This window comes from Mustela nivalis, assembly GCF_964662115.1.
Source record: "Mustela nivalis genome assembly, chromosome: 10".
Classification (NCBI taxonomy): domain Eukaryota; kingdom Metazoa; phylum Chordata; class Mammalia; order Carnivora; family Mustelidae; genus Mustela; species Mustela nivalis.
The window spans coordinates 101,993,694-102,021,580 of NC_139029.1; the positions used below are offsets into that span (position 1 = coordinate 101,993,694).

At 37.4% G+C, this 27,887-nt stretch overlaps 1 protein-coding gene across 9 annotated transcripts in view; it reads left to right on the forward strand.

Moving 5' to 3' along the window:
- Positions 1-27,887, forward strand: part of PHTF1 (putative homeodomain transcription factor 1) — a 67,544-nt gene that overhangs the window by 25,715 nt on the left and 13,942 nt on the right. For 5 of the 9 annotated variants that reach the window (XR_014299258.1, XR_014299259.1, XR_014299260.1 and 2 more), the window contains 15 exons: positions 581-737; positions 2,846-2,980; positions 4,902-5,061; positions 5,946-6,119; positions 6,225-6,314; positions 7,260-7,481; positions 10,255-10,383; positions 11,121-11,393; positions 12,152-12,283; positions 12,786-12,872; positions 16,105-16,260; positions 17,265-17,360; positions 18,012-18,137; positions 18,661-18,792; positions 26,448-26,518. Coding sequence is in view for 3 of the 9 variants with exons in the window: in XM_082685039.1 (XP_082541165.1) it covers positions 581-737; positions 2,846-2,980; positions 4,902-5,061; positions 5,946-6,119; positions 6,225-6,314; positions 7,260-7,481; positions 10,255-10,383; positions 11,121-11,393; positions 12,152-12,283; positions 12,786-12,872; positions 16,105-16,260; positions 17,265-17,360; positions 18,012-18,137; positions 18,661-18,681 (1,958 nt within the window). In the remaining 6 variants the exon portion in view is untranslated. Of the gene's footprint in view, positions 1-580; positions 738-2,845; positions 2,981-4,901; positions 5,062-5,945; positions 6,120-6,224; positions 6,315-7,259; positions 7,482-10,254; positions 10,384-11,120; positions 11,394-12,151; positions 12,284-12,785; positions 12,873-16,104; positions 16,261-17,264; positions 17,361-18,011; positions 18,138-18,660; positions 19,191-26,447; positions 26,519-27,887 lie in introns of those variants that run through there. The other 4 variants (XM_082685039.1, XM_082685041.1, XR_014299262.1 and 1 more) reach the window with 3 other exon arrangements.

Consider the following 27,887-nt stretch of genomic DNA (forward strand, 5'->3'; position numbering starts at 1 on the left):
TATCACAAGAATTATCCTTATGTTAAAGTCTCAAAGAACTAATTTGTGAGATTATATCTGGATTTTTTGGGATATAATTTTTGATGTTTTCTGTTCCTTTCACCACTGATTCTTTGGGCAGTTCATATGCATGTACGAAGAGGCAGTATATAGCATAGTCATTTAGAGTAAGGACACTAGAGCCCAGTTGCCTTGGTTCAAATCCCAGCTTTGCTAACTGCTGCTGGTACAGGTGTGGGCCTTGGAAAAATATTGTGCCTCTGAGCAGAACAACACTTCGTAGTATGTATCATCCAGCATTTAGCTGTTTGGTGGTGGAGAGCCTTTTGAAGTATCTAGATTCTTATACTGACAGGAAGGCAGATCCTTCAAACCCATTATTCTTCTCTTGCTCTGACCTAAGGCCTCAAGTTTTCATTCAACTGATGTGCAGGTGGATTGCACTGTCGAATATTATGTGCTTTTTCCTTGTACTTTTCAGATTGATAGGGTTTTGTAACAAAGTTTATGCAATTGCTAAGATTAGATATAAAAATGAGCCCTTCTTTATATTTTACATTTTGAAACCTCTTCTTTTCAGTTCTAGCACTCGTGTTGTATTTTATGATGCCTATTGTGAATGTAAGTGAAGTGCTTGGACCCTTGTGCCTTATGTTACTCATGGGAACTGTCCACTGTCAGATCGTGTCTACTCAAATAACAAGGCCATCGGGAAACAATGGAAATCGGAGAAGAAGGTAAGATGAGAAATTACACTTGGTAGTTGTGTATTTTCTAGGAGAGGCATTGTACATGCTTACAAAATCCTCAAAGAAATTAATTACAAATCTTCTGTTTTGCATGCCTTTTGAAATTATTCTTTTGGCTTTCACTTTTCTTCCTGATGATAGGAAACATTGTCATGACCTTGTAATTCCAGGTGAGATTTTGTCATTCAAGGAAAAATCTGATACTATATTGTACTTTATTAAAATTTACCTTAAATAGTGATGTTGAAAACACGTTCATCAAAATATAGTCTTAATCAAAATTTGGTGAAAATTCACTGTATAAATATGGGTGTTAGTACATTAGGTTAGTGCTACTAAAATTTTTACCTTTTTTTCAATGGTATATAATAAAAATGGATTTCTAAGTGTTCTGAGCTTTTTTTTTTTTTTTTTTAAAGATTTTATTTATTTATCAGAGAGAGAGAGAGAGAGGGAGAGCAAGCACAGGCAGACAGAATGGCAGGCAGAGGCAGAGGGAGAAGCAGGCTCCCTGCTGAGCAAGGAGCCCGATGTGGGACTCGATCCCAGGACGCCGGGATCATGACCTGAGCCGAAGGCAGCTGCTTAACCAACTGAGCCTCCCAGGCGTCCCGTGTTCTGAGCTTTTAATAGGAATTTGACATTTCTTCACATTGAGGTCATGGCATGTTTTTATTGATTATGTGCTATGTGTGGTTTTGGAACTGTTAAAGTTTTTTGTTTTTTGTTTTTTTTTTATATTATCATTCCTCAGAATATCTGTAGATTTTGTTCCCCTAAATAGTTACTAAAGATTTTTTTTTAATTTGGTGTGATGAATTTCAGCATATTTATTCTTATTTTTGAATGTTATTTTCAAAACTTTTTTTCAAAAAAAGGATTCCTTGATAATTCTGTTCAATTAATTGAATTAAAAAATTGAATTGAATTGAAAAAAACAATTGAATGATTTCTAAGGAAATCACATGCTATATATCCCATTGGTGATTTATAGGATATATCTTTTAACTACTTCAGGTAGCCATACAAAGTGATCAGTTGCTATTATTTTGTGTTCTCTGATGAAGTGTGTCCAATGCATTGATTTTTGACATCCATATTTAAAGGAATTGTTCCTTCTACTAGTAGTGTTGAGTGTTCCTGAAAAGACTGTTGGTCATAGGTGCGAAAATTTTCTTTTAATAATATTTTGAAATATCAGTTCCATTTCCTTAAATATTGAACAAAATGAGGGACACCTGGGTGGCTCAGTGGGTTAAGCCTCTGCCTTCAGCTCAGGTAATGGTCTCAGGGTCTTGGGATTGGGTCTCACATCACGCTCTGCTCAGCAGGGAGCCTGCTTCCCCTTCTCTCTCTGCCTGCCTCTCTACCTACTTATGATCTTTCTCTCTCTCTCTCTGTCAAATAAATAAATAAAATCCTTGGGCGCCTGGGTGGCTCTGTGGGTTGGGCTGCTGCCTTCAGCTCAGGTCATGATCTCGGGGTCCTAGGATGGAGTCCTGCATCGGGCTCTCTGCTCAGCAGGGAGCCTGCTTCCCTCTCTCTCTCTCTGCCTGCCTCTCTGTCTACTGTGATCTCTCTCTATCAAATAAATAAATAAAATCTTTAAAAAAAATTATAAATAAATAAATAAAATCCTTAAAAAAAATAAATATTGAACAGAATGATAGCCTAAGACTTTGGTTTGAAATCCAGTTTTGCTCCTCAGTCAGAAATATTCTTTTTTTTTTTTTTTTTTTTTTAATTTTTTTTTTTTTTTTTTTATTAATTTATTTGACAGAGAGAAAGATCACAAGGCAGAGAGAGAGGAGGAAGCAGGCTCCCGCTGAGCAAAGAGCCCGATGCGGGGCTCGATCCCAGGACACTGAGATCATGACCTGAGCCGAAGGCAGCGGCTTAATCCACTGAGCCACCCAGGCGCCCCCTCAGTCAGAAACATTCTTGCATGATTTATCCTCATTATATGAAATTCACTGTAATTCATTTCACATTGTAACCCATTGGTATCAATTTCTGTAGGGATATTTAGGGCAGAAATATAAAAGTTCTTGAATAATCTGAAGTTGTTGAATTTGTGTGTGTGTGTTTGTTTGTAGAAAATTACGGAAAACTGTCAACAGTGATGGGAGCCGAGAAAATGGAAATAACTCCTCTGATAAAGTCAGAGGAGTAGAAACTTTGGAGTCTATTCCCTTTATTGGCGGTTTTTGGGAGACTCTCTTTGGGAACAGGTGAGAAAGTATCACACTGGAATGTTTATTTGATTTTATGTTCACATCAGTGTTAACCTAGTATGTAATCTAAGTAGGAGAACACAGTGTAAGCATATTATAATTGTGCTGTGAGCATTAACGGTTCTAGAAGGATTTGCTTCCTCCATATATCTCCACTGTCTGTCAGGTTCCCCATAAGTCCAGGATTCTACTATAAAAATTTCATTCTATTTAAGCTTTAATGACATTTTAGATCACAAGTTTACAGAAATATGAATACTTAGAAGGGGTAAATATTTTAAACCATATTGGCTGACATCTTGAGGGAGAAAAGAATTTTAAAAGGATCAGGTATTTTTCAGTGTGAAAGCTGATACCTCTTTGAAATGGCATGCAGGAAGCTGGTGTTGATGGGCTGTAGGTCAGAAAGGGAAATGGATCCAAGACAAATTCTATCTCCTTCACAATTTTACAGTGTCATGACAACACTAGTATGACTTGAAGAAATACTTATTTTGTCATCTGTTAATGACTATGACTCAAAAATAAAGTGCTCTTCCTGCTCCTTTTTCGAAGATGAGGTACACGTTTCCCCCTCCTTCCCAAAAGTAGAGAGTTCCTGTGAAGCCTTTCGCAGGCCGAAATGGAATAAAGCAATGAAGCAATTACCGTGAATTTATACGGAAGACGTTTTTGAGCCTCCTCAGACCCAAACAATAGCCCCTCTTAGGCTTTTCTGATACCTTAGGTTGCATCTTGCTAAGGGATGCATGAAAGAAGTGGAGACAAAGCACAGATGCTCCCAGATGTAGTTCAAAGCCATGTTGGCTGGATGCTGAGAGGCTGAGTGTAGCTCCCGGGGCAGGAGCTCCAAGGGGCCTCCCTCGCTGCTGCCGGGCATGCGGCTTCTGTCACGACTTGCTGTAAAACAAGTGCTGATTGCTAGTTGCACTTTACACCTTCTCTTGTGAAAGCGAAAATCCTCTTCAGAGTTCTTCTGGTTAGCCAACACTGGTCCTAATGTGGGTCTCTCAGAAAAGCAAATTTTTGATTTACTTTTGTGAACTTTAGAAAGGTGGGGGATGCCTGTATATACTCACATACTTTTCTTAAGATAGGTTATACTCTTTAGTTGGGGTTCTTTGTGCTGAACGTTGTGTGCCCTACTGGGCATCCCTGTTTTTTGGTGATTTTACTCTCTAATCAGGAAGATAAGAGGATGATGCAATCATAGCAATGTAAAAATATCTGAATATTACCTGCTGACTAAAGGCCATGCTGTTCAGCAGACGGAATGATTTTTCAGAGGGGAAGTAGTCAGCAGGAGTCTTGAAGTCAAGAATTGCTGGTCTTTGAGAGACAGGACAGGGAAGACATTTCTTCGAGTGACATAAACAGGTGATGTGAGGTAGGCATTGGCACCCTGTCTGAGAGGGTGAAGGGAAGACTGAACCCACTTCCTTGCAAAACAGAAAAGAAGAGGCTTAGTCTCGAAATTAACTATGGTGCCTCTTTGGAGACTAGAGATACCTAGGCAAGCCAGAAGCCTGAAAAATGGCTGAATTTTCTTGATTTCCAGAATAATACACAGTTGACCCTTGAGTGCAGGGGCTAGGGGTGCCTGTTGACTGGAAGCCTTAGTAATAGTATGTGAATAGTTGATAAACACACATTTTGTGTGTTATGTGTATGATATACCATATTCTTACAATAAAGTGAGCTAGAGGGAAAGGAATGTGATTGAGAACATCATCAGGAAGAGGAAATACATCTGTAACGCTATATGGTATTTTTTTAAAAGATCCACGAATAAGGAACCTGCAGTTCAAACCCATGTTGTTCAAGGATCAACTTGAATTCTTCAAATGCAAATGATTTCGTGAAAGATACTACTTTTAGAAAACAAGCTAATAATCTTTTTTTTCTTTTTTAAAATTAGGAGTAAAAGAGTAAAACTAATCAGTAACAAAGGGACTGAAACGGACAATGACTCAAGTTGTCTGCATCCTATCATTAAGAAGAGACAGTGTCGACCAGAGATTAAAATGTGGCAAACAAGGGAGAAAGCAAAATTTTCAGATGGAGAAAAGTGCCACAGGGTAAGAGTTAGATGATTATATATAAATATATACTTATATATAACAAAATCTTTCCTTTCCTGTGTAATATTTGGCCATTCTTAGATTCTGCTAGAGATGTCAAGTAGATTCTAATAGGGTTGTGTAATTTATCTTAACAAATAAGTGAAATGTGAAACCATAGAACACAAAAAGGAGAATAACACACGAGGACTGTAGTTTATTCTTTTAATTTCTGGAACGAGAGCATGTTATTTCTTTGGCTGCTGACCCAGCCTCAGCAGTGGGCCGGGAGGTATCATCAACAGATCCATGGAGCGACCCCTGGCTGTATTGCAGAGATGTAGTGATGATATGAGAGGGGTTTGGGAGACTATCTTCTAGGTGTAGCCGAGATGGTCTAGCTCTGAAACTACCCTTCAATTGCGTCATCTTAAATATGTTCTCGTTTGTTAGATGGTGGCATGTAGTAATTACAAAAATAGCTAATATTCTTGAGCCATTACTGCAACTAGGCACTATCCTGAGTGCTTTATACATAGTAAGTCAGCTCATTGTTCTCATAGCTCTGTGAGATAGGGCTTTTATTACCGTCACTGTTCAGACGAGGAAATGGAGCCTCAGGTTAGTGACTTGCCTCCAGTTACATGTTAGTGAGGAGAAGGGCCGTGCCCCAGACACAAGCCTGTGCTTCTATCCTCTATGTAGTATGTCCATGAGCCCGTTTAGTTCCAAGAGAGTTCACTGTTTTTCTTTACTGAGACCGGAGTAATATATAGGCTTGTTCACTTTTGGCTTACTTGCATCATTTCTTAGTTTTTACGTGCTTTTTTTGTTTTTGCATGTGCGGTTTACTGGAGTATTTTGGGCTGTGCCCTGGGAAGAAATTGCTGTTCTCTTTGTAGGAGGCTTTCAGGCGACTGGGGAATGGGATTTCGGATGATCTGTCCAGTGAGGAGGACGGTGAAGCCCGGACACAGATGATGATGCTACGTAGGAGTGTGGAAGGGGCCTCAAGTGACAACGGTTGTGAAGTGAAGAATAGAAAATCCATACTTACCAGGCACCTCAACACTCAGGTAATTTTGAGTTCGTAAAAGTATCGGCATCGATCCCCAGATCACTGAATAGTCACAAGATGTTGGACATGTTTTCCTTTTGTTGGTTGGCTTCATTTTTGTCAGGTAAAGAAAAGCACTCCCAAGTGGTGTCACACGGCTCGGGATTCGGATAGTCTGGCAGAATCAGAATTTGAATCGGCAGCCTTCAGTCAGGTAAGGTAGCCTTCTGACAGGTGACTGTTCCAGGCCTGGTCCCCAGTGTCATATCTTTATCCATTGCTTTTTTTATTGGTTGTCCTAAAAGAGTGCTTCTGTCAGCCTGGCCTCCCCCGCCACCGCCTGTCTATCTACCTGTCTGGCAGCTTTCCTGTGGCCTTTCACCCCCAAAAAGCAAAGAGCTGTTTCACTTTGACTCTCATCTCAAAAGCATCCTAGATGAGATGAGGCTCAGTAAGGGCTTGCTAGTCCCCAGAGGACGAGAAGGCTCCCTTATATTGACTTGGAATGTGGGCCTTATTCTCAAGCCTCATTCCTGTCTTCCACCACTGAGAGGTGGGAGTAGCAAATCTCACTATTGTCCATTTGGAAGGTTACCATTCAGAGGTGAATGGGGTAGATGGTGGGAGTGTGAGTTTCGCTTCGATTGACAAGCCTGTCCGGGATGTGGAAAAACTTGCATATTTATGTTTGTCCTGCAGGAGAGCCGCACTGTGCACCCTTTTTTCAGTCTGACTGTCCTTTCCATGTTTGGCCGGGTCCCCGGGATGTGACTAGATCTGCAGTCACACTCACATTATTTAGGGGACCCTTGGGGTATGTCAGTAGGCTTGGCCACACCCATACCCAGGGTAGATCCTCGGGATATGCATGTAGAGGTCACTGTCATCCCAGGGAACTTGAGTGGAACCATCTCATGACTGGGCGAAAACTTCTCAGAGGGTGTCCTTTTAAACCCTGCTTGTTAGAGAGTCATTGGAGTTCGACGTTGACTTATTAAAATGTATTATTGTTATGTGAAGCCTTGTAGGGGTCAACTTAAGAAAGCTTGCCAGTCATCACCACAGATAACTTGTTTGACTTTTATTTCAGATAGATGGTTGCTTTTAAAAATGAATGAAAAAAATATATATAGTTTTGGTTTTCTGTTTTCCTTGAAAGGGCTCGAGGTCGGGCATGAGTGGTGGCTCCCGAAGCCTCCACATGTCAAGAAGAGACTCAGAGAGCACCCGCCATGACTCGGAGACTGAGGATATGCTATGGGATGACCTACTGCATGGCCCAGAGTGTCGATCGTCTGTCACCAGTGATAGTGAGGGGGCCCATGTGAATACCCTTCACTCAGGGACCAAACGTGACCCCAAAGAAGATGTTTTTCAGCAGGTCTGTAAAGGTGATGGTCCCTGTATTTATAGGCCAGGTACCATATTAGCCCATCGACTTTACTATAGTCATATATGGTGGATACTATTATTATCTCTAATTTAGAGATGAGGAAATTGAGTATAGTCTGTAAGTGAAGATGTTGGTATTAGAACTCAGGGTGGGGGGAGTTCTCTGAAGTTGCCCTAACCTAAGTTTTTCTTCATAATACTTTTTCTCATTATTTTCCTTAGAATGATCCTTAATGTTCATTTTATGTGAGTGGGGTTGTTTGGTCCATCAACCTCATACTTTCGCAGACTCACAGTGTTATATATGAATTACTAAGAAATGGAATTGTTTGCTTTTCTAATAATGTATAAACCAAGTGATGCTTTTAATTTTAGGTTTTATATTAATATCACAAAATCAGATAGCCTGAAATTAGAGATTCCTTAGAAGGTATTTGAACCTTCCAATGAATGTAGGAATTCCTCAAGTGGTAATAATAGTTACCACTTCTTGGGACTATTGTGATAGCTCTAACGAGGTAATAGGAAGGTGCTTAGCACAATGTCTGGCAAAGAGTGAGCACCTGAAAAAAGGTTAGCATTGTTATTAGTATCCCCATCAGATGATCAGTGGCCTCTGCTTAAATACTTCTAGAGCCGGAGTGATTGTTACTTCATGAGAGAGCTTTTTCCACTGCTAGATAGATTGAATGGTTAGAAGTGGGTCTCAAATCAGCATTCAAATGTTTGGGGCAATGTCATCATTTCTTCTGCTTTGGTTGTTGTCATTTAGGCTATATATTTCCACAGTGATTTATAAATACTGGGTGGTGGATATTCATTTGTTGAATTAGTGAATTTTCTAGACTCTAGGTTACCATTGACTTAAGTTACACATTTTTATGAAAAAAATCTTGCTTCATTAGATGTATACAATTCTTAAAGACTAACCAGAATCCATGTACACTTTTTCATTAAAGCTTTAAGCCTTTTTTCTTTCAATTTTGCCATCAAAGCTTGAATCTAAAGATTATTTACTTTTCGTCTGATGATTCATCTACATTATACTGGCCCTAGGAGTAACATAATTAGTAATATAGTAATACAGTAACCATTGCATAGCATCCTGATGATCTTGACGTCCTTTGCACTTTTGGGATTTTCAGTATAATTTTAAGGCATATGTAAGGTAACATGAAACTCACCATATCAAAAGGAATTCATCATTCCCAATTCCACTATCTACCCTGCTCTTCTATTCTCCATATTTTTGAATCTATTACTAACCACCAAAGGCAGAAACCTGGGAAACCCCTCCTTCTCCAGCACGTTTCTAATCTGTCCTCACATCGTCTTAACTCCACTGAATAATATCTCTCTGTCTACTTGTGTGTCCCCTGCTAGGGGCTATCTGGATCATTAACAGCTTCTGTGGGCTTGCTCCCTTCGTCTGCTCTTCCATACTGCAGCCGCGATCATGTCATTCCCCTTGAAATCCTTTAACTGCTCTTTCCCCCATTGGGGTTATTTGCTTCCATTTCTTTATTCACTCCAATACAGTCTCCTCTTTGATCGTTCCTCCCCCAGCTCTCACGTGCTCTACTTTACCACAGTTGAACTTCTTTCAGGGCCGTGCCATTCCCCATGTGCCTCTGGCTTATTTGCCTAGAACGCACTTTCTCTGATACTGTTCCTTCAGCTCACTCCTTTTTCTTTTTCAGGTCTTGGCTTAAATGATCCTTCCTTAGGAAGCCTTTCTCATTTGCTTCTGAAGCCCTCTTTCCCTTGTAATGCTGTGCAGTAACTTTATTTAATTATGTCTCCCATCAGTCTGTAATCTCCTTGGTGTCAAGGACAGTGTCTGTCTTGTTCTCCTTTGTATCTGGGGCGTGTGTTACGTAGTTGGCACTTCATACATTTTTTTTGGCATCACCAATGAATAAATCAGTAGATGCTCATCAGCATTGTACTGAGCATTGTAGCAAAAAGAGAAGAAATACACCATGTGATCTTTCTTTTTTTTTTTTAGAAATTTATATTTTAGCTTGAGGACAAGATGATTATAGGGGAAATAAGTAGAGGACATTAGAAAAGTAGCATATAATTACATGCTAATTTGTCTGATATAGACTCTAAGGGTCTTTAATTTCAGGGAAGGGCAGAATAGTGAGACTTGTGCCAATGAGCTGACCATGGTGAAATGGGACTTGAGTTGGTACTTGAATAAGAACTTACATAGCAGAAGGAAATGGCACTTTTTTTTTTTTTTTTTTTTTTTAAATCTTGAGCTTTCTCCTCTTGAGTTTTCTATGCTTTTCCATGTTCCTGATTAGGCCAGAGAAAGGCTTAACTCCTCAGTCATTCATGTAACATGTAAGACTTATTAGCAGCTCCCCTACCTAACTTCCTGCTGTCTCCAGTACAGTCACTCTGCTCTAGAAATACTTTTCTCCTTAGCATGCCATGAGTAAACCAAGCTTAGGCTCACTTCTAGACCTTTAGATGGGGAAGCCACCTTGACAGACCATGGAATTCTACTTCCCATCATCACAGAAGACATTTAGTCTCACTCCAGGTCAGATATTGGCTTATTGAAGAAAAAAGGGACCAGAGGTGAGCATCACAGAGGCAGCTATGGGCATGATGAGCTCTCGGAAGGAGAGAATGGAATGATGAGGTCCAGCGCTGTGAATGTGGCCTGAGAACTGAACAGTGGGGAGAGAGATCCAACAGAGGAAAGAAAGAAGGGTGGATGGAAAGAGTTTTTTCTTTTTTTCTTTTAGAACCACTTATTCTGGCTTCAGAACTCAAGTCCTGCCTCTGATCGAGTTAGTGCAATAATCTGGGAAGGGAATGAGTGCAAAAAGATGGATATGTCTGTGTTGGAAATAAGTGGCATCATCATGAGCAGGGTAAGATTTCATGAGTTTTTCAAACCTTTCCAAAAACCTGTTTAATGATCAGCTATTTCATAGGCTCTATTCAGTGACCAAAGTACTGACTCTGCCTTTGAAGCACAAATATATATTTTTTTCATGTTGTAGTTAGAATCTTTACTTGGGTATATTTTTAGATCTGTTACAGTGTTCTCTGTGAACATAATCATTATTCAGGTATACTTCTGCAAATATTCTTTATCTCATTTAAGCCTGATTTTTAATGAAATCAAAGAGTGATAAATCATCTTTATTTATACTTCTTTTGGCTATAAAACAGGTATTTTTTTTTAAATATTATTTATTTATTTATTTGACAGACAGAGATCACAAGTAGGCAGAGAGGCAGGCAGAGAGGGAGGGGGAGGCAGGCTCCCTGCTGAGCAGAGAGCCTGATGTGGGGTTGTAAGCAGGTCTGTAAAGAAAGGGAATGAGTGCAAAAAGATGGATATGTCTGTGTTGGAAATAAGTGGCATCATCATGAGCAGGGTAAGATTTCATGAGTTTTTCAAACCTTTCCAAAAACCTGTTTAATGATCAGCTATTTCATAGGCTGAGATCAGGACCTGAGCCAAAGGCAGAGGCTTAACCCACTGAGCCACCCAGGCGCCTCAACATGTAGTTTTTAATAATCTAAGTAGTACTTGGTAAATACTTCTTGGTAACTCCATTTAACTGTGTAATAATGTTGGACATTTTAAATTAATTCCCAGGTGAATGCATATCAGCAAGGAGTAGGTTATCAGATGCTGGGAAATGTCGTCACCATTGGATTAGCATTTTTTCCTTTCTTACATCGACTTTTCCGTGACAAGAGCCTTGACCAGCTAAAATCCATTTCAGCTGAGGAGATCATGACTCTTTTTTGTGGGGCACCACCTGTTACGCCTATCATTATTTTGTCTATGATTAATTTTTTTGAAAGATTGTGTCTTACTTGGATTTTTTTTTTCATGATGTGTGTGGCAGAGAGAACGTATAAACAGGTCAGTAGAGAGTTAAGTAAAATTTCTTGCCTCTGCTTTTGCATATAATATTTCATTGAGTTGATTTTCTTTTCTTGATTTGTTCTCTCTCCAAAAGTTAATGTGGGCAATGAAGGATTGATGAATGGGCTTTTGGTATTTGTGGGTTTAACAATCGAGGTATCGATTGTTATCGTGGTATCGGTTATTCACAATTGACATGTTATAATCTGGCATTTCGCTGAGCTCATGTGTAGGAGTAAATGCCTTAGGCAGGGACTCAGCCTGGCTGACCGCATCGCACCTGTATCTCAGTGTGTCTCTGTGCTTGTTTGCCCATGACATGTGTAGTTAGCCTCAAAGTCAAAATGTTTCTGTGAAAAATGATCAAGTGAGAAATAGATTTGTTGAATTCTTATAAGAATTTGGAATTGAGGACTTGATATATTGGTGTTATGTGCAAAAAAACATGAATGGAAATTTAATTTGGGACTAAACCAGAATCCTGTAAATGTTTGTGTTTGAGAAGCTGGGGATTCACAAAGGTCTGCCAAGAATTTTCCTTGAAAATGTCAGGAGTGTACCATGTTATAGAGACACAGATTACAGTGGAATGTGGTTTGGAAGCAACAGGGCCATGAGCTATTGATGACCTAAGTGATCAATTTCATCCTTTATTATTTTTTATATATGGGGAATATTGCTTGCAATTATATAAATATGTACACAGAGACACATTTGTACCTTTTACTTTATGATTTTTTTTTAAACCCTTCTAGAGATTTTTATTTGCAAAACTCTTCAGCCATATTACCTCTGCCAGGAAAGCTAGGAAATACGAAATACCTCATTTCAGACTTAAAAAAGTGGAGAACATTAAGATATGGTTATCACTGCGTTCCTTTCTAAAGGTGAGTTTCACCTGACTAACATAGAAAAAACATGCAGGGAGCCCGCTCACTGAAATTGCTGGCAGCAGATCGTCAGTGGGTGGTGGAGTTAGTCGTGTGTACTGGGCGGATTGTATCAGTGGTCGACAGACATGCTGGACACCAAGCTGGAAGTGATCTGTCTGCTGTGCTGTTAGAAGTAACTAAATAAGAGCTTAGAAAGGGAAAAGGCAAAATAAATTCCTAGGGCAGAATCAAAAATTGAAAGTTGCATCTTTTTCTGACTTTTTGGAAAATATTCCAGCTGAAAATACATCAGTGAATCACTCATACTCTTAATTTGGAACAGCAATGAATTTCAGCGCTTCAAGTGAAACATGTCCAAAATGTATTAAAATCCTATGCCAGAAACTTCTTATAAACATTTTTTCTCACATTCATGTAGTAAAATTCAGTATGTGAATGGCGTGAGAGCCATTGCTGTTTCTAACTGTAATCCTAACCTATGTGTCTTATTCCACAGAGACGGGGTCCGCAGCGTTCAGTTGATGTGGTTGTATCTTCAGTCTTCTTGCTGACTCTTTCAATTGCTTTCATTTGCTGTGCCCAGGTAAGAGTTTTATATTTGTTTTAATGAAGAACGGAAATTCTAATAAGATTCACTATCTATTCTAGACGTGTGTGTGTGTGTGTGTGTGTATGATGAAAATTTGTTTCTCAAGAGCAAGGCACCAGCATGGTTGTGTTGAAATATTTATTTTGTTTTTAATTTATGTAAATTTCTTTTGCTATTTTGAATACTTGTTAATTTTCCTTACTTTTTGAAATGAGAATAAAGTAATTCTGAGTGCTTTGAGACTCTAAGATCACTCTAATTTTAGTTGGCAATTTTTGATTGGTGATAAAACTGTCATGCCATGAGGGTAACAGAATAGTGATTTTTCTGACTCCATCTTTCCTTCCACACGTTTGTTAGTTGTTACCCTATGGTTGACCTTTCCTTTGTTTCTTCTTCGTTTCCTTCCTTCCTTCCATCATGGACTCATACATTCTGATTTTTATCGAATAGATTGTAATCTATTATGTATCTATTATTGCATTTTGATGGCTAAATTGTCCCAGATTTGGCCAGTGGGAGACCCTTGAAGCTCCCTCCTGTATCCTTTCAACAGGTCCCTGTATCTTTTTGGGGGGTGTGGGGGTGGACCTCTCTGCTTTCTTCATTACAAGAAGTTACAGGCTTAGCTTGTATTGTTCCGTTTATTGAGTTTTAACTTAATTCTACTGTGGTCAGAGAACATATTCTGAATGTTTTCACTCCTTTGAAATTTGTAGAGGCTTGCTTTATTATCTGACATATGTTCAGTTTTATTAAATCCCCATCAGCACTTTGAAAGAACTTGTGTTCTGTTGTTTGGGTGAGCAGCATTCTCTCTATGTAAATTAGTCCACATTTATTTGTTGTGTTACCTGCATCTCCAACATCCTTAATCATGTTTTTGGTCTTATTCTGTCAGCCATTGCCAGAGGTGTGTTCAAGTCTACTGTGATGGTGAATTTCTCTTTTATTCCTTTTATTTCTGTCAATTTTCACTTTGTATATTTTCAAGATGGCTTTTATGACCTTCATAATTACTTTTTCTCAACCCAAGACCACATGGTGCATTTAGTTATCTTGTCTCTTTAGTCTCCTTTAACCTGGAAAAGTGTCAGGCTGTTCTTTATCTTTCATGATCTTACGTCTCTGAATCTAATGTTTCTTAACTTAAAGTCTACTCTGTTTGGTATTAACTACACCAGCTGTCCTTTGGTTAGTTTTTGCATGTTGTCTTTGCCCACCCTTTCATTTATTTTGTCTTCATATTTGAGTCATGTTTCCTGTAATCAACATATCCTTTTTTCTTTTTTTTTGATTGCTTATGTCTTAATCCAGCTTCACAGACTTAGTATTTTAGATTGTCTAGCTCATTATTTAATGTAATTACCATGTATAAAATACTGTTTAGTTCTTATTTAGTCTACTTATTAATTTTTCTTTTTCTTTCCTTTCTTGCCATCTTTTATTAATCTAATATTTTATAGTCTTCCATTTAATCCTCTCGGTTAACTTGTTATATGTTCTTTTACTACTACTGATCTCAGAGATTACAACGTACATCCTTAGTTTATTTAGTCTAATAAATTATTAATTTCTGCTCCCTTGATAATGCTAGGACCTTAGAACACTTTATCTCATTTACTCATTCACCCATTAGTAGTGTCCTTCATTTAAATTTTACATATATTTTAAACCCACAAGATTATTATTTTTTGTAGTTTATTATTCATTTATATTTACCTACATATTTACCCTTTTCATTAGTTCTTGCATTTCTGTATTTTTCTGGGATTATTTTCCTCCTGTTTGCATAATTGGCTTGATAATGAATTGTTTTTGTTTGTTTGAAAATGTTTTTTATCACTTTCATGTTTAAAGGATGTTTTTGCTGAGAATACATTTCTAGGTTGCCAGTTGCTTTCAGTACCTTTAAGATTCTCTTGTTTTCTGATTTCCATGTTTTATCCTGAGAAGTTAGCTGTTAGTCTTATTGCTGCTCTTTTGAAAGTAATGTCCTTTTTCTCTGGCTGGTTTTTTTTTTTTTTTAATTTTTTATTTTTCAAATTAACATATAATGTATTAGCCCCAGGGGTACAGGTCTGTGAATCGCCAAGTTTACATACTTCATAGCACATACCTTCCCCAAAGTCCATAACTCCACCGCCCTCTCCCTACCCTCCTCCCCCTGGCATCTCTGGCTGGTTTTAAGAGTTTTTCTTTGTGTTTGGTTTTATAGCCATTTGACTATGGTTTGTGTGTTATCTACTGCTATAAACCAACCACCCTGGTGAAGAGGTGGGTCTAGTTTGCTATAGTTGTTACTTTCATCCCCTGGTTACAGGCAGGGGTGAACACTTTACCCAGGCTAAGCTAAATGTATCCCTCTTTTGAAAACTAGAATAGAAAAGCTGAGATATCAGCAGTGGACTTTGGAGAAGGAAGGTCTGTAGGGGGTCAGTGGGGCCAGTGGGGTGCTATGATAAGCCAAAACTGGAGCAAGTCAAAGTCAGGGGTGCAGTAAACGAGGTTCTTGCAAGGCAACAGAATTAGCTAAGAGGAGTGGTTGATGAGAGCCCAAAGGCCCTCCAGGAAGAGAGATGGAGAAGGGAGCTGCTCTGGGACCTCCTGGTTTTGCGAAGGCCAGCATTTGGTTTCAGTGAGGGTTCTCTGTATATTTTTCAATCAATCCCATTTTACCTTGGGCTGACTTGAGTAAATTTTGAAACAACCAAAGACTTTTACAGAAAACTTGGCACATAACAGGCATTTGCTAACTGGTAGCTTCTGCTGCTGCTCTTGTTATTCATGTCCTCGAATGGAGTAAAGAATTGATCCTCAGGATTTTCTAGTCATACTAATAGGATGGGCCACATGTTTTAGGAAGCCCTACTAGTCAGATAAATGCAAATTTAATACTTTGAAAAATGGTCACCAAATAATCATGAGTGGGCATACTACTAGTTAAAAGGCTGGAAATGTGTTTGTCTTACTTCACTTGTTGTATGTTTTCCTCCTTTGTTACTCCCAGACTTTTGCTGTCTTTCATGCAAAGGAAAAAATCAAGGAACTTAAAGAAATAGTGATTAGTTAAAAAGATAATGCTTTATATGAGTATTAAAACTCTTCTGCGTTGAGTATAAAATATTGGTGACTTCTAAATCTTTTTAAATTGCTAGAATAAAGGAGGGGAACCATAGATTTGGAGACAAATGAAAAACTTAACTTTTTTTGGTCTTTTGTATAGGTTCTCCAAGGGCATAAAACTTTCCTGAATGATGCTTATAATTGGGAATTTTTGATCTGGGAAACAGCTTTACTACTTTTCTTGCTGCGTCTTGCTTCACTGGGGTCTGAAACCAATAAGAAATACAGCAATGTTTCAATATTACTTACTGAGCAGGTATTGGTTGGTCCTTGTCAACTTGGTGCTATGGTTAGAGATGGCAATAATAAAGTCTGTGTGGAAGATTGAGGGTTGAGTTTAGATTTAGCACTTTCTAGCTGTGTGAACTTACAAGTCACTCTGCTACTATGTAAGTGTTTCCTCCTCGTGAAATGAGGGTAATAATCTCCACCTGTTCCCAGAATTGTAAGAATTAAGATCTTATGGATTGGAAGTATTTTGTATATTATAAAGTTATCTTTATTGGTGGTAATGGAGCATGTTTTTAATGACATATTCCACATCAAATATTAGATCTCTGTAGTACTTGTCATTTAAGCATGTTTAATAAACTTCTTGAATTTCTTCTCTATCAGCTGTAGAATACATTCAGTGTTTCGAAAATGCTTGCTCTTTAGTACGTGACTGGATTTTAAGACTGGGAAATGTTTCTTATAAATACAGAGTAGTATAAAGGGGTTTTGTTTGTTTAATTTTGATTTCATGTTTATCCATAAGTTATAAATAAAAACATTTGGTATCATTAGATTTTCTTTTTTTGCCTTAGAATTATAGTGGGGAATATTTCCTAGCAGAGAAAAGATAAGGAAATATAGCAAGTGAAAAGCAGCAGCTATCTTCCTACCTCTCATTTGTGTTTCCCAAGGATGTTAGTTTATGTGGGAGACACCAAAAAGAGTAAGACAGAGCTTTTGAACTGAAGGAATTCATATGTTAATTGTTGTGTTATAATTAGTATTATACTTTTTGTTTATATATCTATACATACATATTATATATATATATATTTTTTTTAAATCCACTAAATAGCTTTTCTTTGCCAGATGTGACTGACTGGGGTGGGGTGTAGGGCATGTGACATATGTATTCTGTAGAAATAACTGCAGGAATTTCAAAATGTATTTTATTTGAATATATTACTCTCAAATCTGCCAGACTTAATGCAGTATGTATATATCTTTTTTTGTGAGATTTGCCTTAATATTTCCTTTTTCTCTTAGATTAATTTATATCTTAAGATGGAGAAAAAGCCGAATAAGAAAGAACAGCTTACTCTAGTAAATAATGTATTAAAGCTGTCTACCAAGTTATTGAAAGTAAGTAATATCCCGTGATACACTTTTACTAGCACTTAAATCAATGTTTTACTTACTGGAGGGGACTGTAGGAATAGGTAGATGTCAGGCCGTGTACATTCAAAATACCAACTTGATAGTTTGGGGTTAATGACTACATAGAAAAAAATTTCTCATCTCATTACCCAGGTTCAGGTGATTGCTGACATCTGTCACATTTTTCAAATAAACATTTATTTATTTATTTTTTTTTTAAAGATTTTATTTTTTATTTATTTGACAGAGATCACAAGTGGACAGAGAGGCAGGCAGAGAGAGAGAGAGGAGGAAGCAGGCTCCCGCTGAGCAGAGAGCCTGATGTGGGGCTCGATCCCAGGACCCTGGGATCATGACCTGAGCCAAAGGCAGAGGCTTAACCCACTGAGCCACCCAGGCGCCCCTGAACATTTCTTAAAAATCACAAATAACATACCACGCAAACCCACATTTAATCACGTAGCTAGTGGAGAAGTAGATGAGAGTCCATTAGAGGTTTTTTGAATGCAGCTATTGAACATGAAGGAAATGGCCTGACGCAGTCATCCCCACCCAAGACCTAAAACACAGCCCAGAAATCAGTGGCGGCCATCGAGAGGCCATGGATCTCATCTCCGTTCTTTCATGTTTTTATAGGAGTTGGACACACCATTTAGACTCTATGGACTGACAATGAATCCCTTAATCTACAATATCACACGAGTCGTTATCCTTTCTGCTGTCTCAGGTGTTATAAGTGATCTTCTAGGATTTAATATAAGAGTAAGTGAGACCAGTACTCTGTAGCATCTGCTTAGTCTTAAAAATGACCAAATATAATAATCCTTGCTTTTCACCCTGTGTGTGTGTGTGAGAGAGAGAGAGAGAGAGAGAGAAAGAGAGAGATTGGAATAAGAACTCTTGAGGTAAAATAGACATTTTGATGGTGGTGCACAGGCTTCTTAGCTTAGGTTTCCTCATTTGACACGAGTGAAATAGACTGTGCTCTTGAATAGAACACAAAGTCAAGTTTGAATCTCATGTCAGTCTAATAGCATGGGCTGCGGGATGGCTGTTCTCTCATCTAGGGATGTACACAGTGGCAGAATGAATGAAAACCCAAGACCCACGAACTTCAGTGTGTCATTTTTGACCCTGGGAATTGTTCATGTTTCTCTATGGTGTTCTGTGGTTGCTATTGTTCTTCTTATGTAAAGGGTTCTTGGTTCATTATCATGTAAGTAGACTTGTAAACCCCAACTGTTGGTTTTCAAACTAACCAATTTTGGTGATTTTCTTTTCTTAGCTGTGGAAAATTAAGTCATAAGCTGAGCCATGTGCCTGGACTCTCCCCTTGCTGGCATCAGTACTGGCCCATTAAGGAAGGAGAGGACTTTCAGAAACCATGAGACACCTACCTGCTTGTTCACACACAGAGGTGCCCTCTGCTCTGCTTAATCTTACAAATGGTGTTTTCAGAGGAACAAATCCTTTACCAGCGCGGTGCACATGCCAAAAATTGTATTTTCATGGTTTTCAAACATTATGAATAGTCAGATCATGCGTTATGGTAAGAAGGACAACTTTCTAAGTTAGGAAATTGATTTTGGGCATTTCAGATTCAGAGCTGTGACACTTATAGTAATTTACTGCAAGTAGTCTTTTGGGTTACTGTGGTAGATGCCCAACGCATGCAAAAAATATCTTCTCTTGGAAATGGCAAATTCAGTACTTTTCTATTAAGTCTATACAATTGGAGATTTCTTTTCTCTAACAAAGAGATATCAAATTTAAACTATTTTAGGTTGAACCCAAATAAAGAATTTTCTTGGAGAATTTCAGTTTCTAGGCTTTTTTTTTGTTGCTGTTGCAGAAAACAAAAATAACCTTTTAACCTGTGAGTTTCTGTTAACTGTGGAGAAAATTTTAATTCACTTACAGTTTTGAAGTTAATCCCCATAACTGCATAGTTTTTGGGGAAAGAGACATGCATATAATGTGCCGTGTAATTCAGCCAGAGATGTGTTAAGTGTATGTGTACTCATTCATGTCCGTCACACAACATGGTTTCCACATAAATCCTCTGAGCTGTTGCCTATCACAGTGCTAAGTAAGGCATGGATAGTTCATTGTATGACTCAAGATACCCAACCGTCGGTTTACTTTCAGTTCCTTAGTGTCTATACTCAGCCAAGTTATGCTTTTGATGATTTGGGTTCTCTCATCATCATTCCCTGTTACACACACATGCATATACGTATGTTAATGAAAACTCTCGTAACCTACATACAATTCTTGCTCTTTAAGCTCTCTGCTTCGAAGAATCTCTTGAAGCAAATTGAAAGTCTGAATTTTTTTTTTTAAAGATTTTATTTATATATTTGACAGAGAGAGATCACAAGTAGGCAGAGAGGCAGGCAGAGAGAGAGAGGAGGAAGCAGGCTCCCTGCTGAGCAGAGAGCCCGATGCGGGACTCGATCCCAGGACCCTGAGATCATGACCTGAGCCGAAGGCAGCGGCTTAACCCACTGAGCCACCCAGGTGCCCTGAAAGTCTGAACATTTTAATGATAAGATTGTATGAATTTTTATTTTATCTTATTTTGTTGAAATAGAATTAATCTACAGTGTTATATTATTTTTAGGCCTACAAGATGATGTTTCAACAATTCTATATTCTAGTCAGTGCTCATTACATGATAAGTGTACTTTTATTCCCCTTCATTTTGTGAATTTTTAGAAGGAAATAATTTAGAAACTTAGGTATTATCCATAAAGTATGTACCCACACAAAATCAGTGTATCAATTATATGTATCCTAATGTGCAGGAAGATTTCTGAAGTTTAAAGATGAATTTTCCAAGAGTCCAGGGATTGAGGTCAGACCTATCTGGGTTCATGCCCTTGGCTCTGCAATTTACTGGCTTCATAATCTAAGGCAAATTACTTAACCTCTGTGCATCTGTTAAATGGGAATAACTACTACCTAATAGAGTTTTTAAGGTTGAATGCAATTATCATGGAAGGTACTTAGCATATAGTGCGTAGCCCTTTGTAAATCCACAACAAACATTTGTTGTTACTATTTAAGACCTTTAAAAAATCTTTCACCAGTGGATTCCTAACTGTGAACATAGAAAAATAGGTTAGCAAAGTTGCTGAACTAGGAGGGATTACTAAAAATTTGCAGCCATTTTTAAATGCTGCATGAGAGTTATAATTTCTTTTAAATGTACAGCCCCAATATAGTGATTTGCCTGTAGAAGCAACTCTTCTGTAAAGGCACTTCAGGATCTCATCAGATGACTCCAAGAAATCATGCTTTTACTATTTTCCATAAGCAACAATAGCAACTGTGTCCATGCAAGACTGAGCTCAGTGCAAATTTCAGATGAACAAAGCTCATGCCTGTAGCTTTTTCTGCTACAAAAAAGTGCTGTTTGGTTTTTATCTGCAGCTTTTACCCAGTGAACTGTTTAGTTTAAATGCAGCATTTAGAATAGTTTACTCTTATAGGTTGTTTCAGTTAGAGGTCTGATAGTGTATAATTGGTTTAAATTATTTTTTCAGGTGGGTAAAATTATATAGAAGTACAGTTGCTCATGTTGGAAACAGGAATCATTCTTGATTCCTTCCTCTTCCTTCAGCCTCACATCCAGGCACCAAGTCTTTGAATAACTATCTTCTAGATATTTTTCTAATCAGCCCACTGTTCTCCATACCCACTTCTACGACCCCAGTCAATGTCAGCATTCATTGTTTTGGGGAACAAGTTTATGCTGCCTTTGCTCTTACATATGTATTACCCCCTGTCCCCCTAGCCCAGTCTGTTCTTCACAGAAAGCTAATGTGTCTTCCTGAAAATGCAGGTCTCATCATTTAGAATCTGTTAGTTGCTTACAATTACTTTGAAGATAAAAATCCAAAATCCTTTTAGCAAGGTGTACAGGCCCACCTTGTGGAGAAAGATTTTTTGAATCTGTACTTGAAAGATATCTTTGCTGGGTCTAAAACTCTAGTTTTAAAGGTGTTGCTCCACTGCCTTCTGAACTGCGTTGTTTCTGGTGAGAAGTCTGCTGTCGTTCTTATCTTTTTAAATCTCTGCTGCTTTTAAGATTTTTTAATCATCAAATTTGTACTTTGGTGTAGTGTTCTTCATGATTTTTGTGCTGGGAGTTAGTTGCACTTATTGGACTTGTGGATTTATATAGTTTATTTTGGGCTGTTAGCTAACATTTTTTCCTAAAAAAGGCTAACAGCATTTTTAAGGAAAATTTCCTAAAATAAGTTTTCTTTACCCCACTCTCTCCTACCTCCTTCTGGGACTCCAATTTACATGTATGTTAGTCTGCTCAAAGTTGTCCCACAGCATACTGATGTTTTTGTACATTTCCCGTCTTCTTTTTCTGCGTTGAATTTTGGATAATTTCTGTTGCCGTGCCTTCAAGTTCACCAACTTATTCTTCTGCACTAATTTGCTGTTAACCATAAGTAATGTATTTTTGCTTGTGGAAATATGATTTTTAAAAAATCTTTCATGTCTCTCCTTAATATACTATTTCTTTTCTCTACCTTGTTTAACACAATGAATGTATTTACCATAGGAATAGTAAATAGGGACATTAAAAGAGTTAACATCTGTGTTATTTTGGGGTTTGTTTTTAATGCTTGATTTTTCTTGTTTTGGATAATATTTTCCTGCTACTTTGCATGCCTGGTAATTTTTAAATTGAATGTGAGTTTTATACTGTTGGATGTTGGGTTTTTGTGTACATATGTGTATTCTTTTAAATCTTCTTGAGCTTTGTTTTGGAGTACAGTCAAGTTACTCAGAAACGGTTTGATCATTTCAAGTCTTGCTTTGAAGCAGCCTGTAGTCAGGGCTCCTTTTCTCCCCTACTGAAGCAATAGCCTCCCGAGTATTCAACCCAATGTCCTGTTTATTATATGAGGTTTCTCCAGTTGGACCGTGGGAACACAAACTATTCCCAGCTCAGAATTTCTCTGCCACTTCTTTTTGGTAGTTCTTTCCCTGTTGTTTGGTATTTCCCAACAACTAGTATTGTGCTGATCAGTACTTACCTAAGGACTTGAAAGGAATCTTCTACATGTTTTTTTGGAACTGTCCTCTCTATGCAGCTGTCTTCTTTCCTGTACTCTGTTTTGCAAATTCCAGCTGTGTTGATCTTTCCAAATTCTTAACTTTGTCTCCTCAACACAGCAAGACTGCTTGGTTCAGTTTGGGTTCCCCCTTCCTGAACTGCAGCCTAGAAATGGCATCTAAGCAGTAATCTGGGGTAGTCATGGGGCTCAATTCATTTAATTCCTTTTTCCTATACTCTCTATTATCCAAGATTTAAAACCTGTTTTTTATATATGTTTTTCCTTTTTTCATTGTTGTTATTTAAGGTGGGAGAATAAATGTCTCTCCCACCTTGGCAAATTGAACGAAGTTTACTCAGTTGCTTAGGGTTTCTTCTTGGGGCTCCTCTCTTTTGTGTCAGTGCTACATTTCCTCTGCTACTAGGTTTAAGCCTCCTTCACTTTCACCTGAATTACATGCTGAGCCTTTCCATTCTTTCCTCCTACAGTTGGTTCTCCACAGCCACATGAACGAGCTTAAAAATATGGAAACTGTATACCTAGATCATTCCTACTAAAGCCCTTTCTGGCTTTCCCTGTGGTGCTCTCCAAGGTCCTTCATTATTAGGCTTGCCTCTGTTTCCAGCTTCACTCCTCAATATTGACCGTATAATCACCCTGGCTTCCCTCTGTTCCTCCATTACACCAAGTTCTTTCTCATATCAGATTTGTGTCCACCATACATTTTCTTCTGTTCTCCCCTGAATGGCTGCTCAGTTGTTTGTTTCTCTGATGACCTGAAAGTAGTTCCCTGTCTCTCCTTGTCAGTTATATGGCCCTATTCATTTCCTTCAGGCCACTTAACACAATCTGATCATCTTGTTTTTTTTTTTTTTTTTTAATTTTTACTGCAGAGAAGTCCTTTATTTCCTTTTTAAAAATTACTTGCTTTTAATTGAAGTATAGTTGTTATGCAATATTACATTAGTTTCAGGTGTATAATATAGTAACTTGACATTTACATACATTATAAAATGCTCACCATAGTAAGTATAGTTACCGTCTGTCACCATACAAAATTATTACAATATTATTGGCTGCATTCACCATGCTGTACTTACACCCCATTTTATTTACAATAAATTAAAATCTTACTTATTTTATAACTGGAATTTTGTTTCTCTTAATTCCCTTTGCCTATTTCACTTATCTTCTAATTCCCCTTCCTTCTTGCAGCCACCACTTTGTTCTCTGGATTTAGGAGTCCGTTTTCTATTTTGTTTGTTTGGTCTTTTAGATTTCACGTATAGGTGAAATCATTTGGTATTTGTGTTTCTCTGTCTTATTTCACCTCGCATAACACCTTTTAGGTCTATCCATGTCACAAATGGCAGGATTTCATTCTTTTTTATGGCTAAGTAATATTCTAGAGTATGTCTGTGTGTGTGTGTTTGTGTTTGTGTACGCAATGTGTTCTTTATTCATTCATCTGTCCATACTTAAGTTCCTTCCACATCTTGGCTATTGTAAATAATGCTGTAAGAAACATAGGGAAGTGGGGCGCCTGGGTGGCTCAGTGGGTTGGGCCGCTGCCTTCGGCTCAGGTCATGATCTCAGGGTCCTGGGATCGAATCCCGCATCGGGCTCTCTGCTCAGCAGGGAGCCTGCTTCCTCCTCTCTCTCTCTCTCTCTCTGCCTGCCACTCTGCCTACTTGTGATCTCTGTCAAATAAAAAAAAAAAAAAAGAAAAAAAAATCTTAAAAAAAAAAAAGAAAGAAAGAAACATAGGGAAGCATATATCTTTTCAAATTAATGTTTTTGTTTTGTTTGGGCAAGTACCCAGGAGAGAATTAACATTCACATTAACTAGATCGTATGTTATTTGTCTTTTTAATGTTTTGAGGAACCCCCATGCTGTTTTCCAAAGTGGCTGCACCAAATGTACATTCCCAACAATAGACCAGCAGTACAAGAGGGTCCACTTTTATCTATGTCCTTGCCAACACTTGTTATTTCTTATGTTTTTGATACTAGCCATTCTGACAGATGTCAGGTGATATCTCACTATGGTTTTGATTTGCATTTTCCTGATGATTAGATGATGAGGTTCTTTTCATGTGTCAGTCATCTGTATGTCTTTTTTATTGGGGGAAAAACATCTATTCAGATTCTCCGTCCATTTTTAAATTCCATTGTTTGTTTTTTTTGGCATTGAGTTGTATGGGTTTTTAAATATATTTTGGATGTTAATCCTTACTAACTATATTATTTGCAAATATCTTCTCCCATTCTGTAGAATGTTTTTTGTTTTGTTGTTTGTTTTCTTTGTTTTGATATAGTCCCACTTGTTTATTTTTGCTTTTGTTGCCCTTGTCTGAGGAGATATATTCGAAACAATACTGTTAGGTTAATCTTTAAGAGTATTACTTGCTTATATTTTCTTTTAGGAATTTTACTCTTTCAGCTCTTGCATTTAGGGCTTTTATCAATTTTATTTTTGTGGATAGTATAGGAAAATGGTCTGGTTTCATTCTTTTGTGTGTAGCTGTCCATCTTTCCCAGTACCATTCATTTAAGAGACTTTTTCCTGTTGTATATTCTTGCCTCCTTTGTTGTAGATTGACCATGTAAGTACAGTTTATTTTGGGGCTCTCTATTCTGTTCCATCGATCTGTGTCTATTTGTGTCAGTTCCATACTGTTTTCATGACTATAGCTCTGTATTATAGTTTGAAATCTAATATTGTGATTATTGTGATACCTCCAGCTTTGTTGTTCTTTCTCTTTTTTTTTTTTTAAAGATTTTATTTATTTTTTTGACAGAGATCAGCAATCACAAGTAGGCAGAGAGGCAGGCAGAGAGAGAGGAGAAAACAGGCTCCCTGCTGAGTGGAGAGCCCGATGTGGGGCTCGATCCCAGGACCTTGGGATCATGACCTGAGTGGAAGACAGAGGCTTTAAACCCACTGAGCTACCCAGGCACCCCTGTTCTTCTTTCTCAAGATTGTTTTCACTATTTGGGGACTTTTGGAGTTCCATACCAATTTTAGGATTATTCGTTCTAGTTCTATGAAAAATGCTTTTAATATTTTGATAGGGATTGCCCTGAACCTATAGATTGCTTTGGGTAGTATTGGACATTTTAACAATATTAATTCTTCCAATATGTGAGCATGGCATATCTTTTCATTTGTATCATCTTCAATTTCTTTAATAATGTCTTATAGTTTTCAGAGTACAGACCTTTCACCTCCTTGGTTAAATTTATTCCTAAGTGTTTCATTGTTCTTGGTACTATTATAAATGAGATTGTTTTTGTAATTTCTCTTACAATTCATTGTTAGTGTATAGAAATGCAACATATTTCTGTATATTAATTTTGTGTCTTACAACTTCACTGAATTCATTTATTCTAAATTTCTGGTGGAGTCATGAGGATTTCTATATATATAGCATTAGGTCATTTGCAAATAGTGACAGCTTTATTTCTTCCTTACCAATTGGATGCCTTTTATTTCTTTTTCTTGACTGATTACTGCATCTAGGGCTTCTAGTACTATATTAAATAGAAGTGGTGAGTGTGGATATCCTTGTCTCATTTCTGATCTTAGAGGAGAAGCTTTCAGCTTTTTACCCTTGAGTATGATATTAGCTGTGGGTTTTTCATATATAGCCTTTATTTTACTGGGGTATGTTCCCTCTCTCCCCACATTGTTGAGAGTTTTTATCATGAATGGATGCTGAATTTTATCAAATGCTTTTTCTACCATCCAGATGATCATATGATTTTTTAATCATTTTTGTTGACGTGATGTATCATGTGGGTTGATTTGTGGATATCGAACTATCCCTGCATACTTGAAATAAATCTCACTTGATCATGGTGAATAATCATTTTAATGTATTGTTGAATTCAGTTTTCTACTAGTTTGTTGAGGATTTTTGCATCATGTTCATGAAGGATATTGGTTTGTAATTTTCTTTTTTCATAGTGTTTTTCTTTTTGGTATCAGGTTAATGCTGGCCTTGTAGAATGAATTTGGAAGCATTCCTTCTTCTTCAACTTTTTTGGAAGAGTTGGAGGGTATGTATTAACTCTATTTTATATGTTTGGTAGAATTCACTTGTGAAGCCAGCTGGTTCTAGACTTTGGTTTGTTGGGAGATTTTTGATTACTGATTCAATTTATTATGAATAATTGGTCTGTTCAAATTATCTTTTTCTTCCCTTCTCAGTTTTGGAAGATTGTGTGTTTCTAGGTATTTACCTGTTTCCTCCAGGTTGTCCAACATGTTGGCATATAATTTTTTGTAGTAGTGTTTTGTAATGTTTTGTATTTCTGTGGTGTCAGTTGTAACTTCTTTTTCATTTTTGATTTTGGGTCCTCCTTTTTTCTTTGAGTGTCTAGTGTTTTATCAGTTTTGTTCATCTTTTTAGAGAACTAGCTCTTAGTTTCATTGATCCTTTCTATTGTTTTCTTAGTCTCCATTTTTTCAACTCTGATCTTTATTATTTCCTTCCTTCTACTGACTTTAAGATTTGTTCTTCTGTTTCTATTTGTTTAGGTGTAAGATTAGATTGAGATTTTTCTTATTCTTTAAGGTAGGCCTGTGTTGCTATAAACTTTCCTCTTAGATGGAAGTGGGGTGTCCCCTAGTATTATTGCATTACTGTTAGTTTCTCCCTTTTTATCTATTAGTATTTGCTTCATATATTTAGGTACTTCTATGTTGGGTGCATATTTACAATTGTTATTAAGCCCACAAGTTTTTTTTACATTATATAATGCCTTATTTGTCTCTTGTTATAGTTTTTGTTTTAAAGTCTATTTTTTCTGATATAAGTATTACTACCCAGCTTTCTTTGGATTCATTTGCATGGAGTATCTTTTTCCTTCTCTTCACTTTCAGTCTGTTTCTTTAGGTCTGAAGTGAGTCTCTTCTAGCAACATATAGATGGGTCCCCCCCACCCCCCATCTATTCAGTCACCCTATGTCTTTTGACTAGAACATTTAATCCACTTACATTTAAAGTAGTTATTGATAGGTATGTACTTATTGCCATTTGTTACTTGTTTTATTTATTTATTTTTGTGGTTTGTCCCCGTTCTTCTTTTTTTGCTCCCTTCTCCTGTGATTTGACGATTTTCTTCAGTGTTAGCTTAGATTTCCTTCTCTTTATTTTTTGTGTATTTATTAGGGGTTTTTGGTTTGTGGTTGCCATGAGGTTTATGTATAGCATCCTATGTATACAGGAGTCTATTTTAAGTTGATGTTCGCTTAAGTTCAAACATATTCTAAAAGTAATAAATTTATACCCCCCTTCTCCATATTTTATGTATTTGGTGTTACATTTTACATCTTTTTATTTTGCGTATCCCTGAACTAATTATTGTAGATATAATTGATTTTACTACTTTTGTCTTTTACCTTCATACAAATTTTATAAGTGAT